This window comes from Passer domesticus, chromosome 10, assembly GCF_036417665.1.
Source record: "Passer domesticus isolate bPasDom1 chromosome 10, bPasDom1.hap1, whole genome shotgun sequence".
Classification (NCBI taxonomy): domain Eukaryota; kingdom Metazoa; phylum Chordata; class Aves; order Passeriformes; family Passeridae; genus Passer; species Passer domesticus.
Window position 1 is genome coordinate 17,239,583 of NC_087483.1, and position 17,891 is coordinate 17,257,473.

At 39.1% G+C, this 17,891-nt stretch overlaps 1 protein-coding gene across 3 annotated transcripts in view; it reads left to right on the top strand.

Moving 5' to 3' along the window:
* BMPR2 (bone morphogenetic protein receptor type 2) overlaps window positions 1-17,891 on the top strand; it is a 106,141-nt gene that overhangs the window by 63,647 nt on the left and 24,603 nt on the right. For all 3 annotated transcript variants that reach the window (XM_064434047.1, XM_064434049.1, XM_064434048.1), the window contains exons 4-5: window positions 16,235-16,345; window positions 16,866-16,957. In XM_064434047.1, coding sequence (XP_064290117.1) covers window positions 16,235-16,345; window positions 16,866-16,957 — 203 coding nt within the window. The remainder of the gene's footprint in view (window positions 1-16,234; window positions 16,346-16,865; window positions 16,958-17,891) is intronic.

A 17,891-nucleotide genomic window follows, 5' to 3' on the forward strand; every position in this document is an offset into this window, starting at 1 on the left:
AAGCATTAGAGTTGGGACACCAAGTGTTGTGTCTATTTTTGTGTGTGCCAGAGACCTTTTTTCCCTTGTTGCAATTCTCATTACTACTGAATTTTGTGGTAGGAGATCTGATTTTTCATGTCAGCTGTTAGAGGTCTGCAGATTTTTTTTGTTGTATTTTAGCTTCCATGTTTTCAATATCAGAATAGGTATTGATCTTTCAAAAACCAAACATCAGATTTATTTAGACAGTCCATACATTTCTTTCTCAGTAGTCCTGGTTTGTTTATTGGTGTTTTATTTTTGGGATACTAAGATGTTTTGTTCTGTAGCACATTCCTTAATTTGAAATAAATCAATATATTAATTAGCCTTAAAATAAAACTTACTGAGTTTCACCCTGTTTCAGTTTGTATAGTATGCTTCCATGTAGAATCAATTAATGGAAAAACATTTGCTGTGTAGTTATGTCTGGGGAGGGAGTTAGGAATTCAATATTTAAGGGCAAGGAATGTTGGAAGAGGGAAGTGTGAAGATTTTCCTTTACCTTAGTTTTTTTGGGGGTTTTTTTGTGCTTTAGCTTTTTCCTCTTATTCTGAAGTAGAAAGATTTGTAATTTTCTGAGAGATGTGATGAAGGATTTCTTTTTCTAAGACATTAATATCAAGTTGCAGTGAGATAGGAGTTTGTGGTCCAGTTCTTTTAAATTCCTTTGAGATTCCAGTGAGGTGGACTCAAATGTTTAATCACTACAGTTTTATGCATTTATTTGAAAGGTTGAGCCTACAAAATACTGCATATATGTTTCTTGGCATTATTATTTCCTAAAAGCTTCTGGAGTACCTGTGAAAGATATTAGACAGCTTTTGACTTCAGCCTGGATTTTTGCCTTCCCTCAGCCTGGTGGCATGAGGCTTATTTAGCATCTGCTTGCAGGCCTGTAAGTATTTTCTGAGACTGGCAAAAAATTCCTTGTATCAGACATTTATATTGACTTAAAGCTATATATAGTTGGAGCAGGGGTGTAAGGTATCCTTGCATCCTGTGTGAAAACACTTCTCACTTTCATAATGCTACAACAGGAAATACAAGTGTTGGAGCTGTAGCAGTGAAAGTAGTTTTTTTCCCTATGCCAAATAAAAATATTTCTTTTCCTTTTATTTCTTTTTATCTTTGAGTTGTCGTTCAGTGCCCTGTCTGTCGATTTGTTCACAAGCTGATGTGTGTGTCTGAAGGAATGCACTGCTGGTACGTGCTCTAAACAGCTGAACCAACTGTATGGAGCCACTGTGATCGTTTTTGCTTGGTTGGAGCTCTGTTTCTTCTATTAAAGCATTAACCTGCTCTAAAAGTAGTGATGCATGTAGAAATAGAGCTTTAAACCCCAATAAATTAGTACTAGTGTAATAAAAAAGCAGCACAGTTTTTATGTATTTATTCCTTTGACCTGCGGGGTTTTTTCTTTAAGAAAACTAAAACCAATATAATACACACATAAAAACTTCAAAAAGAAGCAAAACCCAAATCCACCTCCTGCTCCCCAATAGAAAACCAGACAAAATAACCCCCAAGCATGGAGAAAATACCCACATTCACACCAGCATGAACAACTGACAGGTAGACCTTCAAACTGCAGCAAATACAAATTGGTTATATTCAAACTGGGGTTCTGTTTTTCTCTGTTTCTGTTCTCTGAGGATATAATTGCAGTGACTAAGGCAAAATGGATGATGCTGAGCCACAGTGAATTGCACTGAGCAGTGTTCTTCCTGTGGATGCAGGTCCAGACACCGGTGTTTCACAGCACTATGGGAAAGCAGAGAGAACTTGGTGAAAACTTACTGCAAATTAAGGCATGGAAAGCCAGAGAAATCAGTGACAGATGAATATTTAGAAAATATGTTAACTGGTTTTTTGAGAAGTTTTTTCAATGAGTCTGAAGTGTTTGTGTGCCTGTACCAGCACGGTCAGCAGATCCATCCTGCCCCTGTTACCTGCAGGTGAGGCTGGGCTGTGCCCCCACGGTGGGTTTGGGTGAGCAGAGCCCTGCCCACCCCTGTGTGAGACACCCCCAGCTGCAGAGCCATTCATAGCATCTGTGGGGCAAACTGCAGCTGTGTGTGGGTGAGTAAGTACAGACTGCAGCCCAGAGCATTGCCCACCCCTGGGCGCTGTGCCAGGCACTCTGGGGGGCTGTCCCCAGGGGGGGACAGCCCTGCTCGGCTGGCACAGGGAGACAGAGCCCAGGGAGGTGTAGGCTGTCCCTGGCCAGCTCTGGAGGGTTCAATAGGAGACTTCTGTCTGGCACAAAGAGAATAGTTAGTAAGAGCAGTGGGAGGGAGTGCATCAAGGAAAAGGTTTGAAACTAATTTGAGCTTTCAGTGTATAGCTCAGGTGTGCTAACATTACTTTTCATTTTTTTTCCCTGGAGTTAAATGTTATTTTCAGGAAGGTTAGTTGGTTTGGGGTTTTTGGGGAGGGGGCTTATTTCTGTTTGTTTGGTGTGGTTTTGTTTTTATTATTTCAATTAAAACTGAAGGCCAGCAAGCTCTTTGGTGAGAGGAAAATTTTCATAATAGTCTTGAAATGTTGGATACCTGTGATGAAGACAATAATAATTAAATATTGCTAATGGAGGGGAAACTCATAAATTTTGAATCCTTTATTTCACTAGATATTCTAGAATAGACCAAGTGAAATAAGGTACTAAAAGTATCAGTCTGAGCAGGTTCTCCGAACTCTGCTGAGCTTGATCCTACACTGAGCTGGTGTGTAATGTTATAGTCCGTAGTAGACTACTCCGAGCAGGGAGTGGAGGTGGGCACAGTCCTACATTTAAGAAGACTCTGGCTGTGTGGTCACAGTGGAGCAGAAGTTTCCTGTTGTATAAGGGGACACAGCCCTAAGTATTTGATTAGCTAAGATCATGTGTCGCCTAAATGTTCATCAAGGACATGTTCATTTTATGCCTGCACACATACATGTGAGTTGCTAGGTGGACATAAGCATGTAAATTTAGAGTTTTTTCTAGTTTTTTCTACCCGTATAAGAATTGAAATTACCACTTTTTAGGCATTTACAGTGCTTAAGCCAAACCTGATGAGTAGCCTAGCGCATCTGATGCCAGAAGCATGACATGAATTTCTTGCACTGTCTTTGTAATCATTGTAATGGGTTATGTCTTATTTCCAAAAGTGCTATTGGCACAATGCCGGCCCGTGTTATGATAGAGCCCTTGAAATGAGATTGGAAGGCAGGCTTTTCCATTCTTTCTAGATGGTTATGGAAGAAACAGTTACCAGGTGGGTGCAGCTTTTTCTGAGAAGCAAATACGTTCTTGCAAATGCCATGGGCTTCCATCTGTAATGGAACTATGTTTTGATTGTTTGGTGGAAAAGTGGTCAAGTACTTGACAACTTCATATATTTTTGCAGTGAACAGGGCTCCTGACAGACCTTTCCAGGTGTTGAAACCTTTCAGGAAATGGCAGTTTAGAAAGAAAAATAGGAAGTATGTTGTGTAAGCATATGGAACTCACGGAACACTTGGATTTCCTTTTTTAAAGGATTAATTGGGAACAGAACTCTTGTCTAAAACAATAATAAGACATTATCTTCTCAGAGGCATGACTGCTGTGATTACCTGTGATTTGTTAGAAGGAATAAGCAAGGAAAAAAAGGGGAAAAAAACCCCCAACTACGAAACCATAGTTAAGGCTGAAAGCATGAAGTTGATTTGCAATCATAAATCCTTATTTTTGTATTATTGTTATATATTTTCACTTTGAGAAGGCTTATAGAGCTGTATATTCCTACTTCTAGACTAGTGATTGAGGGTGTCTTAAATTTCGAGTGACCAAAAGGATGTATTAAAAGTGTCTTCGGTGAAGTGTAGAAATGCTTTGATGGTGACCAGTTAGGAAGCAGAACAACCATTTGAAAACCTTGCCTGTGACTGCATATATTTTGTGATGTGTTAAAGCAGGAACACCTGTCAGAAAGGAGTCTGCCTGAAGTTTAATTTTGGTTCTTTTGTTTTGCAAAGAAAGATTTTTACTTGCTTAATGGGACTTGAGGTTTTTGCCTTTCATTTAATAGGATTTCATGGTACGGTCAGGATTTGAGTAAATTAGATTGACAGAAGGCTTCTTTATGTTCATTTTTTAAAAGGCTCCTTTTTCCATTCCAATTTCTACAGGATCTGTGTAAATAAGTGTCTTTTGAATGTACCTGTTTCAGACTTACAGTTTAATTGTACAGCATCATTAAAACAGCTGAAACCAATACTCAGGGCTGTGACCAGTTCAGGGATTCATTTAAGAATGTTTTTCTTACATGAAAAATATGTTTAAAGTAGAAGAGTTGCAGAAGCCATATCATTCAATATGTTTTATTCAGTCTGTGAAGTTCATCTAGCAATCATGCAGATTCTAACATCGTTTGCAAGTCATTTCCATAGGATTATGAAATGTCTCCTCATGACCTATTCAGATTTGTGTTGAAATATTAATTCCTGGTTTGAAACAAGTTTGTTACTGTAGGGCAGACAGAACATGTTATACAAGTGAAGTCAGCTGTAACACGAATTGATAGCTTTGATGCCAGCCTTTGTACTTGAAGGATGTATATTTATTTTGGCAGGGATGCTGCCTCAGATATGGTCCTTGTTCCCTCCCATGGTCTCCCCACTGGTGCTGTAGGCTCTCCCAGCTCAGCAGAGCCGTGGTTGTCAGCACAGCTGTCGGGCACCGCTGGCTGCAGCAGCACCTGGGAGTAGGAGGCAGGGGATGCCTGAGCTGGCACTTGTGCTGCAAGAGCTGAACATCAAACGATGTCTGTATTTCATCTGAAATCAAGTACTTAGATCTGTAGAGGGATTTTGCATAAGTGCAAACTAAGGATTGCTATTTATCATTATTGCCTTTTTCATCTTCATGCTATTTTAAAGTAATCAGAATAACCTTTGAAGTTAGGGGAGGTGCTGTTTTTCCCATTATATAACTAGCTAACCTAAAGCACTAAGAAAAAAAGTAACCTACCTAAGATCAGGCCGTTCTGTGTCAGAGCCAGAAACACAATCTAAGTTTCTCTTTGTTTTATATTTCAGGTTCTGGAAATTTTTTCTTTCCTTTAGGAAAAACAAATGCATTTACACATATCTAAGGCGCACTTGTGTGCCCTCATACAAGATGCAGTTTTCTGTTTGAAGAAGGTCACTGGTGCCTTGGAAACAGAAGCTGTGTGGCAGAGGAGACTATTGATTTTGCTGGGGTGCTCGGGAGGTTAAAGCCTTTCTCCTCTCTGGGCCTCTCGCTGTGACAGCTCCTGCCCTGCCACTGCCTCCTCCTCACGGGCTTGTCAGGTTCCCACAGCCTTTTCTGTCCTTTATTTCCTTCTGCTTGAGGATGTCCCCAAATAGCTGCCTCTCATATCTGTGAAGTATCTTTGAGAGAGAGGTTCTTCCTGGCCGGAAACCGTCTGAATCTCCATTCAAAGTAAGGACAGTAAAGGGAAATAGCCCTTGCTAAGGCCTCTCAGCTGGGAAGGAGAGGTGGCTTTCAGCAAGAACCAGGAGAGGTTCAGCTGCTCTGCCACCCTTCTCTCCTGCTGGCATGGATACAAGGGAGAGCAGTGTCCTCAGGGATGGCCTGTGCTGGATGGGACCAAGTGAGGAACAGGACTGAGACTCTGAGACTGAGCGAGGCTGCCAAAGGTCCTGGGAAGGAGCAGGGGAGATGCTGTTCACAGCGTTCTGCAGGCACCCTGGAGTGAGATAGGAGGGGAAATTCTGTCTGCTCCCACCTTTCTGCTTCATCACTCAGTTCCTTCTAATAACCATTTCATCTGGGACATACCTGGTAAGACCAACCAGTACAACATTATAGCATAGAGAAGTGTAATGATTACTTCCATCTTAAAATTATGGAAGATTTCTAAAATATTTTTGAAGTCCTAGAAAAAGCATTTGCTAAAGTTAGAAATTATATGGCCGTGTAGAGAAGATGGTTGGGGAAAATAAGTGAGTAGGTAGGTAGGATTAATGGGAAAATGGGACATGTAGATTCATGTTACATTCTCCTTCTAAACCATGATAGCAAGAGCTAAAGCAGATGTGTACCTTTTGGCAAAATACAGGCATTGTCTGAATTTATATTAGCCAGACAAACACAATCTTTTACTAACTGTGAATGTTTCTAAAATATCAGACAGGTTTAACTCACAACTCTGTAGTGTAGGCCTTTAAATTCACAGAACCTGTTATGTACAAGAATGATGCACGCTCTACAGAGTTGTACTAGAGGTATAGAAATATGTTCTTCAATTAAAGAGAGTAGAAGTTAAGTTTTAGTACTAGAATACTTGCTACACTTGAGGATTACACTTGCGGATTACAATATTAAGCTGATTTAGGGTATTACATCTGGAATACTAGGACATAAACCAAACATACAAGGAAAGATTTTGTCAGAACTCATTCTTACCCTGTTTGTATTGATCTTGTGCTTCTACTTGAAACAGGTTGGCTGCCTAAAATTATGCTATAATTCAGATTTCATTGCACACTTAGAGAAATGTTTTGGAATAAACACCCTGTACAATCATGTCTTTTAAATCAGTTCATTCTTCATTGCCTCTTGCTAAGGCTGACAAGAAAAACGAACTATTGCTGAAAGCCAGTGAGAGGTGTGCAGCTGTGCTGACAGGACACGAGCGCTCTGTGCTCCTGCCCACGCAGGAGCAGCACCCCATCCATCTCTGTGCCGTGGCAGGGAGCAGAGGCACTGCCACTCCTTCAGGTGTGCCCAGCAGGAACGTGCTGGGACAGGCCCCAGCATCCCACGCTGCCTGCGCTTGGCTCGCCTTCCCACCCAGGAGAGGGCTGCATGGCAAGGGGTTTCTGTAGGGAGAGCGTGACTGACTGGCAGGCAGCATTCCTGGGCTCCAGCACTCTTGAAGACATGAAAAATGCAGCACAAGGGATCTCAGCTGCCTTTTCTGAAGGATCTGAGGGGTTGGTTGTTAGCTCATCTGTATAAAAACAGGCGTTTCAGTGTTTTGATGTAATGTTTTGGGCTCTTTTTTTAGTGTCTGGGAACATTACAGACATGGAATATGTGGCTATTGAGCCTGCTGGAATTAAAATAACTTCAAATATCTTTAAAGAGGCTTTCTGAAGCACTCATTTTTTTCCATTGCAGCACATGTAGTTTTTGATCCAGTGCATTACAGAGGCTGGAATTGTGCCATTTGTTAAAGCTGGTGTTACCATTTGGTTTGATAAGCAGGAAGTTCTGTTGGTCCAAGATGAATATAAGGGGATAAGGTAAATGTTGTTTTCAGCCTTCTTATTAAAAAACATTTTTCTGACTTTTGTTTCAATGTGGAAGATGTCCCCAGTGTGTTGTTGAAGACGTCCCCAGTATGATGTTAATTGCTCAAATTAGCTTTCCATTTAGCTTGAAGGTTAGGTTGAGGTGTACTCAAAAACTGTTTGACTATAGAAGCAAGGTACTTCTTTTATCTCTCTAGTAATCAAATATTTATTGGTATATAGAGAATTTCAGAAAGAATAACCGAAATTTAGTTTTGTGTTAGGATTGGTATTTATTTTACATACATCATGATTATAAGGTTCTATTCAGTAGTGTTAGAAATTATACTGAGGATGCCTGAACTCCCAGAAGAAAAGGCAGAAAGAGAAGTTTTATTGGGTTTTGATGAACTCATTAATTTCTTCTGCACACATGTGACACGTTGCTAATTCACCTCTCTGTATCTAGTCATCAAAGAAAGAGCTCTTAGGGATTTCATAACCCACTCTCCTGCCAAAGACATTACCATCTTGCTTCATTTTTGAGTTTGATGTATCACGGCAATCTTCAGCATTCAAAATGAACAAAAAAGACCAATCTGAACACCCCAGGCTGGCTCCAGATTGGATGCTTGGTGGCAGCCAGTACACCAGAGAAGAACAGAGGAGGGGAGTTCTGTTGAAGTCTCTGGAACTGCCTGGCTCAAGGGATGGTGAGAGAGTCCTCCTTTTAGAGACAAAGCTTACATCCAAATTGCATTTTCCAGCAGCAGATTTTTGAAAAGAGATCTGCGCACTGAAACTCTGCCACCACGGATGACTGACTTCCAGCTATAGCAGGACTCCTCTGGAGCACATTATGGGAAATAAATTTTACAGCCCAAGCTGTATGATGTTCTGAGGCATTCACTGAGGAGGCAGATGGATCTGTGATGCATGAGTGCCAGGTTTTGATGTTACTGCAAGTCTCATGAGAGACTGGTGCTTTCTGACATCCAGGTTCCACACAGTGATGTGATTATGTGAAAAGTGCATTAAACCTTAGCTCCCCCGATGTGGAGTAAAATATGAAAAGATGTGTCATAAAGGGCACCTTATGACAATAAGTGTATACAATTTTATATAACAAGTTAAAATCAGTCAAATATGATGATGCTGAGTGAAAAGTGGAAACATATTTGTGACTGTTTAAATCTTTTCTTCAAACAGTGTAATGATTGGAAGCAAGTGCAAATTATCTGTTTCATCTAAGCCAATAGACTAGAAACAGAGACTTGCTGTTAAGTCCAGGGAAAACATCCATTTTCAGTTATGAAAGAAAACTGCCTTAGGGTTATGGATTGGCAGAATTATTCTGTTAAAGAATGTTGCACCATCTCCCACAAAAAATACAGTTCCCATTGTGTTTTTCATCGGCGTGTGCACTGTGCTCTGTCCTCTTCCATAGAAGTTATCTTGCTAACTTCATTGTGCCTTCAAGTGCCTCCAAAAATTTTATGTGAAAGAGTGGTTCCACACCTTAACTTTGGTTAAAGCATTGAAAGTGGTCATGTTGATAACATTTTGTAGTCCTGCTACAAAATTTGGACATGGATCTTAATTTTATTAATAATTTGTCAAATGCTTACGGAGAGATGCAACCTTACCTTTTATACATGGTTCATAAACCAGAATTTGGGTAATAGTTGTTTAAAACATGCACCTGTAAAAGCTTAGGTCTATAGCAGAAGTTGTTAGGAAATGCTATTTTTTCCTTTCATCATTCTCAGCTGTACATAGATTTAATATAAAATTGGGAACAGCTCCTGCTGGAGTTTACTGTAAATGTAGACCATATTTTGAAGGTATTCCAACCTTGTAACTCCAACTTAACTAAAAATATAAGTTTAAGTGATTTTAATTAAATCGGCATAGATGAGACTCTTGTTTTCATTATATGATAATCTGACCTATGTCCCTGGTATCTAAAAGGCTACTAACATATTTTTTGGTTAAAATTCTGTAATTTTTTTCCCTTACATGTTTTGTTCCCTACAGTGAGTGAATTTAGGATTTACATAAAATAGTTTGGTTTGTTCTGGCCTGGTGTTTATATTGGAGACTTTCTTGTCATTTACTCTAATGTGATGAAGGGTGCACACTCTCTTGCTGCAGGAGAGTGGATCAGGAATGAAGCAGTGGTGGCTTGGTCAGAAAGAAATGCTGATTACTGTCCAGAAAGGAGGAGAGGAAAAAAGACCTTATGAGGTGTTTTGGTTTGGTTGGAATGTGCTGCTAAAATGCAATAAGGGGTGTATATTTTACTAGTTGTGGAGAATTCCCAGGACATGTTTGATACAAGCTTTGTGTAGACAAAACAGATAAACAGATTATGATTGAGGTCTGTGGGCCCTTGGAAAAGATTGCTAATTGTATGTTTTTTCAAAGGATCAAGATCTTATCGATGTCATGAAAATTGTGCAGGGCTACTGTGAAAAGAAATGTGACTTTAAAAGCAAGTTGAATTAAATACACTTGAAAGGCCTCTTTCTGATCTGCAGAGCACATTTGCAGTTATCTGCAGCTGAAGGCCACATTGCCCCCACGCTGCAGCCTTCCATCCCGTGCTGCGCTGGTGACAGAGCCAAAAGCTTTCCCTCTTCTTCTGAACTCATCCTCGGTATCACTGAGATTCCTTAATGAAGGACAACTTCTGCACCAGCTTGGCTATGAACATATTGAATCTATCACATCAAAGAAATAGTTGTAGGATGGCGTGAAGACTCTGCTTCTTTTTAAAGCGAGCTGTATGGGCAGATCTTTTGAATCGCTGTGTAATTTTACTGGCTTTGATCAGAGTCCATACAGCTGTAGTTGTTTTGAACGATCAGATGTTACTGTTGTGCTGTGAAGGTTAAAGGATGGTGTTTTCCTTATTTGTTAAGACTAATGTTGCTACTTACGTGTGATATGGCAAATTAAGTAAATGTTGATATTTTGGTACCGATCGGCTTTAAAATCACTTCGCTTTTGATACATAGCTACCAGAAAGTCTGTGGGAGCATAGGTAATTGCTTTTAAAACCAGTTTTGATTATATAGAATAATTGTATGTTTGTCTAAAATGTTTTTATACAATGCTTCTCTAAACTTAAATACACACATGTATTTTCTAGAATTATTTACTACTGTGTGGCAGATACACAGCTGTGAGTCATTTACATGAAGAGCAGGCAGATTTCTGAAAATTGAATGAAAAGCTCTAATAGCAATAGAGAGATCTGGTGGAAATTTGTGTGCAAATGTCCTTTATTATATGATCACCACCATGTAAATATATAGCATTGAAACAACATTCCAAAGCCCAAGGTTTCATATTCAGATATTAAAAGGAAACAATGTCATTGCTTGTACGGTTTCAAGGCCATATCCTTTTGTGTGTTTGTGTTGGGATACAGACTTTAATTACACAATCAAATTTTCCCCCTTGGGGAAACCTAGTTTTTCAACTTGGTTAACACTTAGTGTCTCTTCTCATGGCTGTCTTCAGATGTCTCATCATAACAGTGACCTCTCTGGTCACTGGGAGCTCTCTGGCCATTGCAGTGTAGCACCTTTGGTGTAGGGTTAGAGAAGATTTTTGGACAGCTTTCAGCTGCCACAGGGAAGAGACTATCCTTCCTTCTCCTCATTTCCCATTCCATTTGCTTCATACCCTCTCATTTCAGACATAGTATTGGGGAAACAATGTGTTGAATAGTGAAGTAGGAAATATGAGAACTCTTCCTGGGTTCCTCACAGTTCATCATCCAGGCTGGAATATTTCACCTCCAAGAGCACAGATGTGGGTCTTGTTTGACCTGATGCCGTGGCTTTGGCAGTGGTGGGTTAGTTGGTGCTTTTTCCAGAGCAGCCTCCTGTCTGCAGGTCTCACAGTATTTGCTGAAGGGGAAGAAGATAGAAGAATGGTGCATCCCTTTTCTGGCTCCCAGGAAGGAGTTCTTTATGTTTACAAACTCATTTGCCATTGGCTCTTGTTACCTGGCTTTGTTTCAGTTTTCTCTCCTTTCTCACAACTTTCTTTGGTCATAGGATAAATGCTAATTTTAAGTTATGGAAACAGGAAGCCTACAAAAGATGCTTTAATTGTTGAAAGTTAAATTAGAGAGAAATAAAAAGTTTTTTCAAGCATAGGCACAGATTGGAATACTTTTGCATTAATTAATATTACAAGCTTATATGTATAATGGAAAAGTTACTTTGAAGAAAAAACATTGCTCTTCCTAATGCCATTAGCACTGGCAGTATTCTCCATTGTATGTCATTCCTGGGAAAGGTTAGGAAGGCAGCAGTTTGACAACTTCCATGTGTGGCAGTATGGAAGCTTAGTCCAAAAACCTCAATTCATCAAAGATACTGTATAAGTGCTTGGAAACTGTTATGGTAATAATGTCTGAGAAAAGGGAGAGAAATGCTTAATGTGGTAAAAGTGCCTGCAGGGAGTGTCCCAAGTGCAGGGCTGGGTTCAGCCAGATGACTCACTTCTGACTGAATACTGGAAGCATTCCTCTTCATGGTTCACTCTGAAATACATTCCCAGTTATTTGTGTGTACCTTCTCCATACACAGGAGCTGTTGTACTCGGGTTTTTGGAACCTGAAAATAAGTCCTTTATTGATGATGAGGTCAGGACACTTCTGGGAATGGTGGCTTGTTGGTTACCAGCTGCTCCCCAGCCAGAAGGAGGTTGTCCTTCTGTTTTAATAAGTTGTGCTTTGTTTCTTTTTCTTACTTAAAAAAAAATGACACTGTCTGCTGTGATATGTCTTTGTGATGGAATTGGTAGACTTGGTAGACTATAAGAATTACTGGCAAAATGTTTCAAGACAGAAGTGTGTACATGCTGGGTGTCTTCCACACGGAATCTTTGCACTGCTGCTTGTAGAGTGAGCAGTGCTCCCCTTCCCATTCAAGTGGGATAAGAAATTGGCTTTTTAGGTTGTTTGGGCCTTACAGCAGTTCCCATTGGTCTCAATTTTTTGATGTGGCACATTTGGTGTAGATCAGGGAGCCTAAGTTGAAGCTGGAAATAAAAGCCTCACTTAAAATAGCAATGAAACAAGCACCTTCATTAGTCTTCCTTTCAGTTACAGTAATTAATAGGAGAAAGCTCTCACAAGATCTTCTGTGTACAGCTGTAGGTAGAATTTAACTCGGCAGCCAACTCCTTAATCACTGGATTTTCTAGAGTCTGCAGCCAATTCTGCTCTATATGGTATTGCTTTTTTTTTGCAATACATTGGTTTGGGAATAATACTGAGATACCAGCACTCCCAGTCTCAGATTTGAAAACTATTTTTAAATCACTTGATATTTGTCACTATGTACCCAAATATTGGTAATGATTACAAAAATTTAAATGAGATTACTCAGTGGTTGTTAGACATGTTTAAAGTCAGTTTGTACATGATGAAGAAATAATGACATGAATGACATGATAAAGAAATATGGAAGCTCTAGGGCACGTGTCTGGTCCTGCAAATAAATTTGAAAAGCAGAGTCCACTAATTCGAGGGAGGGGTTATCAACAGCTGAAGGCCAAGTGTTAGTTCAGAAAAAATGTAATATCAAATCATGGCTTTCATAATGAATGTCCTAATCACAATGAGTCATGGTTGTTTTTACCCAGACCATAAGTTCATGGACAAAAGCATGAAAAGAAACTTCTATACATGTGCATTTTACGTCCTTATTTTAAAAGTGCCTTGCTTAAAGGTTAGTGATTACTTTTATTGACCTACACTGATGTGTCTTTTGGTAAGTTAGTTAAAACATATCTCCAAATAATACCAAGAAAAATATGACTGTTATGCATATGTATATAAAAAACTTGTATTAATTACTTTGAAGTATATAAAAGAGCAAATGTGAACCTCTGCATATGCTTTGAGAGGTCCTATGTGGTTCTCAGCTAGGCATTTAAAGGTGAGTATGGTGTAAAAGACTCAAGATGAAATATATCCAGAGAAGGATTAATAAAATCAGTGAGTTAATAAGAGTTCTGTTAAGTTTTGGGAGGTTTTGAAACTGGGTTGATAAGTGACATGTCCTTTTTGTTCTGTTTAAGAAAGATTGATAATCTGACAACATCTAAAGTAATTGTTTTAGAAAGCAGATAGAGGGTTGACAGAAATAACACTTTTGCAGGGGGAGAGAGGGATTGGAGCTGTCTGGGCCTTTTGTCATTGCGGGGTTTTTGTGCTTTCCTTTTAGTCTAGATTTGCAAGCAAAAGATAGTAAAGTTGTCCTTGCTGGGAAATGCCTGGCTGTCACACACAGCATTTTACTCACTCCTGCTGTTTTGAGCTGTATGTTGTCATTCTGTTGAGATGCTCACTTACCCTTACTAAGTATTTTTTATTTATTCTTAAATTTATTAATATTGCTCGTCACCCTGACAGTAGTAAATTGCACTGTAGGACTGATTTGGCTGTTGGAATGTTGACAGTTTTATTTTAAAATATTTGTAGGAATTGAAAATTAGTTCAAGATATGCCAATCTAAAATTCTTATGAATCAACTCTGCTTAAAAAAAATTAAAACATTCTTTCCTCTGGAAGGTCAGGGAGGTCTGTGAGGTTACCTGGTGGCTGCACAGCTACCCACTAAACAGAAAAAGGCTGCAGAAGGGATGGTCCATCAAGGAAGGACAGAGAAAATATCCTTTTTCTTTGTGTGTTTTTCAGCTGCTGATGGGAGCAAAATGCTATCTTGAGATTTTCTGGTATCTCTTCAGCCTGCAGAATGTCAACATTCACAGGTTTCTAAGGGGAGTGTGCCAAGGCAGCCAGAGCTGTGGAAGAACGTGTTGCTCAGGATGCCCTTGAACAGCAAAATCCCATTCCAGGGTAGAGGAGGGCCCTCCTGATGGAGGCATGTTGTTGAGCCTTTGATTATACAGAAAACTAAAGAAGAGCAATCAAACTCAGGCATCAGATATCATTTGGCAAACCGTGGGGGAAATGATTGCTGGTTATTTGGCAATGGGAAGGTAGCAAATGGCTGTGCTCTAGTTCTGCAGTCAAGGAAAATACAGCTGGGATTATAACCAAAGGGTCAGTCTCTCAAAACCTGCTACTCCTTACTACGTGCTAGGCACTGTCTTGAATTTAATATATATTAATATATATTTTAAAAGATAACCCAATAAAATGTAAATTCCATTCATAAAAATATGAAAATCAAAACTACCATTTCCCTGCCAGCAGTTACTCAACTGCTTGCACTTGTGTCATGTTTCATATAGCTTTGTATAATGCAACAGTTTCCTTTATGATGTTGTGGCTTTCAATATATATGTATGTCTGTGATTTGAATACATAATTTAGATGACAGTTGTGTATCTTTGAATCTCCTCATTATGGAAGTCACAGCTCTTATTCCATATCAGTGTTCTACGGCAATAACTTATTTTCATAGCAAACTTTATTTTACCAAAACCAGTAGTGATGGTATTTCTTTTGACAGAACAAATTTAAATTTGATGATATTGTGATTTATCACAAGCTCTGTTTTATTTAAGGGGAATATCAGATATGAGCTGCGTGGTGGTTTTGATAGGTGATTTTTCACGTACTTCTGTCACAGCTGAAATTCTCTCTGGCATTCTATTTTACCAGCTTTTCATTATTTCCTCTTACCATTATGGTTATGTAAAATGGACAGTTGTTGTCTTTTAAATTTGCTTTTCCTTCTTATATGGTTTCCTTGTGTATGTCCATATATGGAATAGGAAGTAGTGAATCACGTTGAATTTCTTTTAAATGCAATTCAAGAAAAGTGAATTTCTCAGTTTATTCAGCTAGTATAGATTGGGACAAATTGTATTTCTGTCTCACCTAAAAGTTTATTCAATGTTTAAGTCTTGTGTGCATTTTATATTTTGTGGTTTTAGCATAGTTAGGTCTCATTACAGTCTTTTAAGGAGGACTTTTTGCAGTATGTAAGACATGTTTAAACATAGTTCCCAAACTTGGTTTTGAAGCCAAAGTAAATGAGGTCTTGTAGCGCCACATTCCAGTCATTCTGACACCAGAAGAGTATCTGCACTAATAATTTTTTGTATTAAAGTGGCTGGATATTTATATGCCTGCAAGAAGCAAGACTGGACTCTCACATGGAGGAACATTTCAAGGCACTAACAAATGTTTTCAGGAAATCTTTTTTCCTCTCTGGGAAAATAAAAAAACAACCAAGAAAACCTGAAAAAGCAAGATACTCATTTTGCAAAAAGTCAAATGATATTTTACAACAGACTCAATAAAACTAGTTATATTTAATTTTGTTTACTGTTTCATGTTTGTTTCAGGTTTCCTGCTTCAGTCTGTAGAGATACTTCTGTAAGAATTATGCCAAAAATTATCTGAGCACTTTCACAAATCAAAACCCCAAAGTATTTTGAAATATTTGCTTAAGTGGACTTACGTATGTTTTAGGTATTTGAGTGAATGTGAAACATTCAATTTTCATCATATTTGCAGCCCAGCTTGCAAACTCATGAGATTTTTGTCCTGGGAAAAACAACGAAAGAACCTTGTAAAGGTGACAAACCTGATTCATACCAGGAAACTGAATTAAGGCACAGATAAGAGACGAGGCTGAATCAGCTTGGCCTTGTATGGCTGTGCTGAACTTTGCCAGGTAGAAAGAAGAATCACTTTCTGCTGTCCGTGCCTCTCCTGGGGGGCAAGGGAAGCCGGGGAAAAGCTGCTGATGAGTGTGTGCCCTGCCACTTTTGAGCTGATCAGCTCTTTTGCCATCCCTAGATTTTGAGGGGAAAAGGATGTGGGATGTTTGACAATCCAGAGTACATTTTTCTTCTCCTTGTTGTAATAACAATTACATGTTTTATAGTGTTGATTCTTTTAAATTTACAATTAAAGAGTCCTCATCTTGTTTTCTTTCAGATTCTTCTCATTCTTTTCATCGAGATGAGACCATTGTTATTGCCCTGGCATCTGTGTCTGTACTGGCTGTTCTGATAGCTGCTCTGTTCTTTGGATACAGGATGCTTGCAGGTAGGGATTGACAATATTTTTGGCTTTGCTTTTTTCCATTGTTTATTTGGCTATTGCTCAAAGTTATACTGAAGTCTTCTGTTCTCCCCAGTCCCTGTTATATGCTTGTACATAATGCTGCTCCCCTTTCTCCTCTCTGACATTTTATGGTGATATCCCATTTATAACAGTTTGGAGAGAGTTATGACTTCTCTAAGCTGGCATTTTGGGACCTATTTTTTTTCTACAAATCCTCTGCTCAGCACAGTTTAAGTGAGGAGGTGAGCATGCTTTGTAGTTGTTGCCAGTGACTTTGAACTATCATAATAGTTGTGTAGCAGGTATCTGTAGTTTGTAGCTTATCAGCACCTTCACTGCTCATTTTGCTGACTTTGAGAAGATTTCACAGGACTCCTTTTTACTTATTTCAACCTTGCTACAATATGTAATTCTGCCAGGTCCCAGGTAAGTTGCATTTTTTTTCACTTGGAGCATGTCCAGAAAGGAAAGTGGCTGATTTCCTCCTCACCTTCTTCCCCAGGAGACCGTAAACAAGGTTTGCACAGTATGAACATGATGGAGGCAGCAGCATCAGAGCCCTCATTGGATCTGGATAATCTAAAGTTGTTAGAGGTAAATATTCAACTCAGTTATTAATCTTCATTTGTATTCAATGTAATGCCTGTGGTCATATCCCAGGCATAGTTACAGAAATGAATGTATCAGTGCTCCTGTAATATTTTCTTCTAAATCACAGTTTCAAGAAGAAATTAAAATTAAAAAGGGGTTACTGCAGGTACATTTTGTCTAATTTTGTTAATAATATTGTTAGTATTAGCTAGAATATGTTTTACCTTGAAAATAAAAAAAAGAAACACTGAGTGGTAGTGGGGAAAATTAGAAGGTGCTATATTTCAGCATTGCATCAAAAGATCCATCTGTTTTGCTTGACACTGCTTGCTTTTAGTACAGTGTCCTACTGTAGGAATTTGAAATTCTTTAGTAACACTCTTGGAAAATAGAATCTACTGCAGATAGGGCAATATATTTCAGTAGTGGTATATTTCTGTGTAGTCATTCTTCCGTGTGGGGCACTATCTAGCTCCATGGCAACTAGAGGCCAACCAGAATTTTCTGCTCAGCTTGGTGTTATATGTATCATCACAAAACTGCAAAATGTTATGCTTCCAGTTGGTGTGCTTGATGGAACATATGGAATTTTTAAAACCTTTAAGCCAGGAAAAAAATTAGTAGAACGACTGAGATGCAGAGTGGTGCTTTTCTGCTTTTTCCCAGTAAAAACCCCACCTAGAGATTCAGACTGCAGACATGCAGTGTGAATTGCTGTAATGGTGCCAGCACTGATCAGCAAAGAGCCTTGGGTGTCTTCAGACACCAAAAGAGTACTTTAGGCAGAGTTTAGGAGAGTCTGACTATTGAGGTTTGCTGTTACTTGTCTCTCCCAATACGGGAAAGGTGGTTCTGGGCAGGCCACGCTTCAACAGATGAGTCTGGACTCTTGAGTTTTCGGTCTTCAATTGTGTTTATTATTTCTTATCTACAAAGT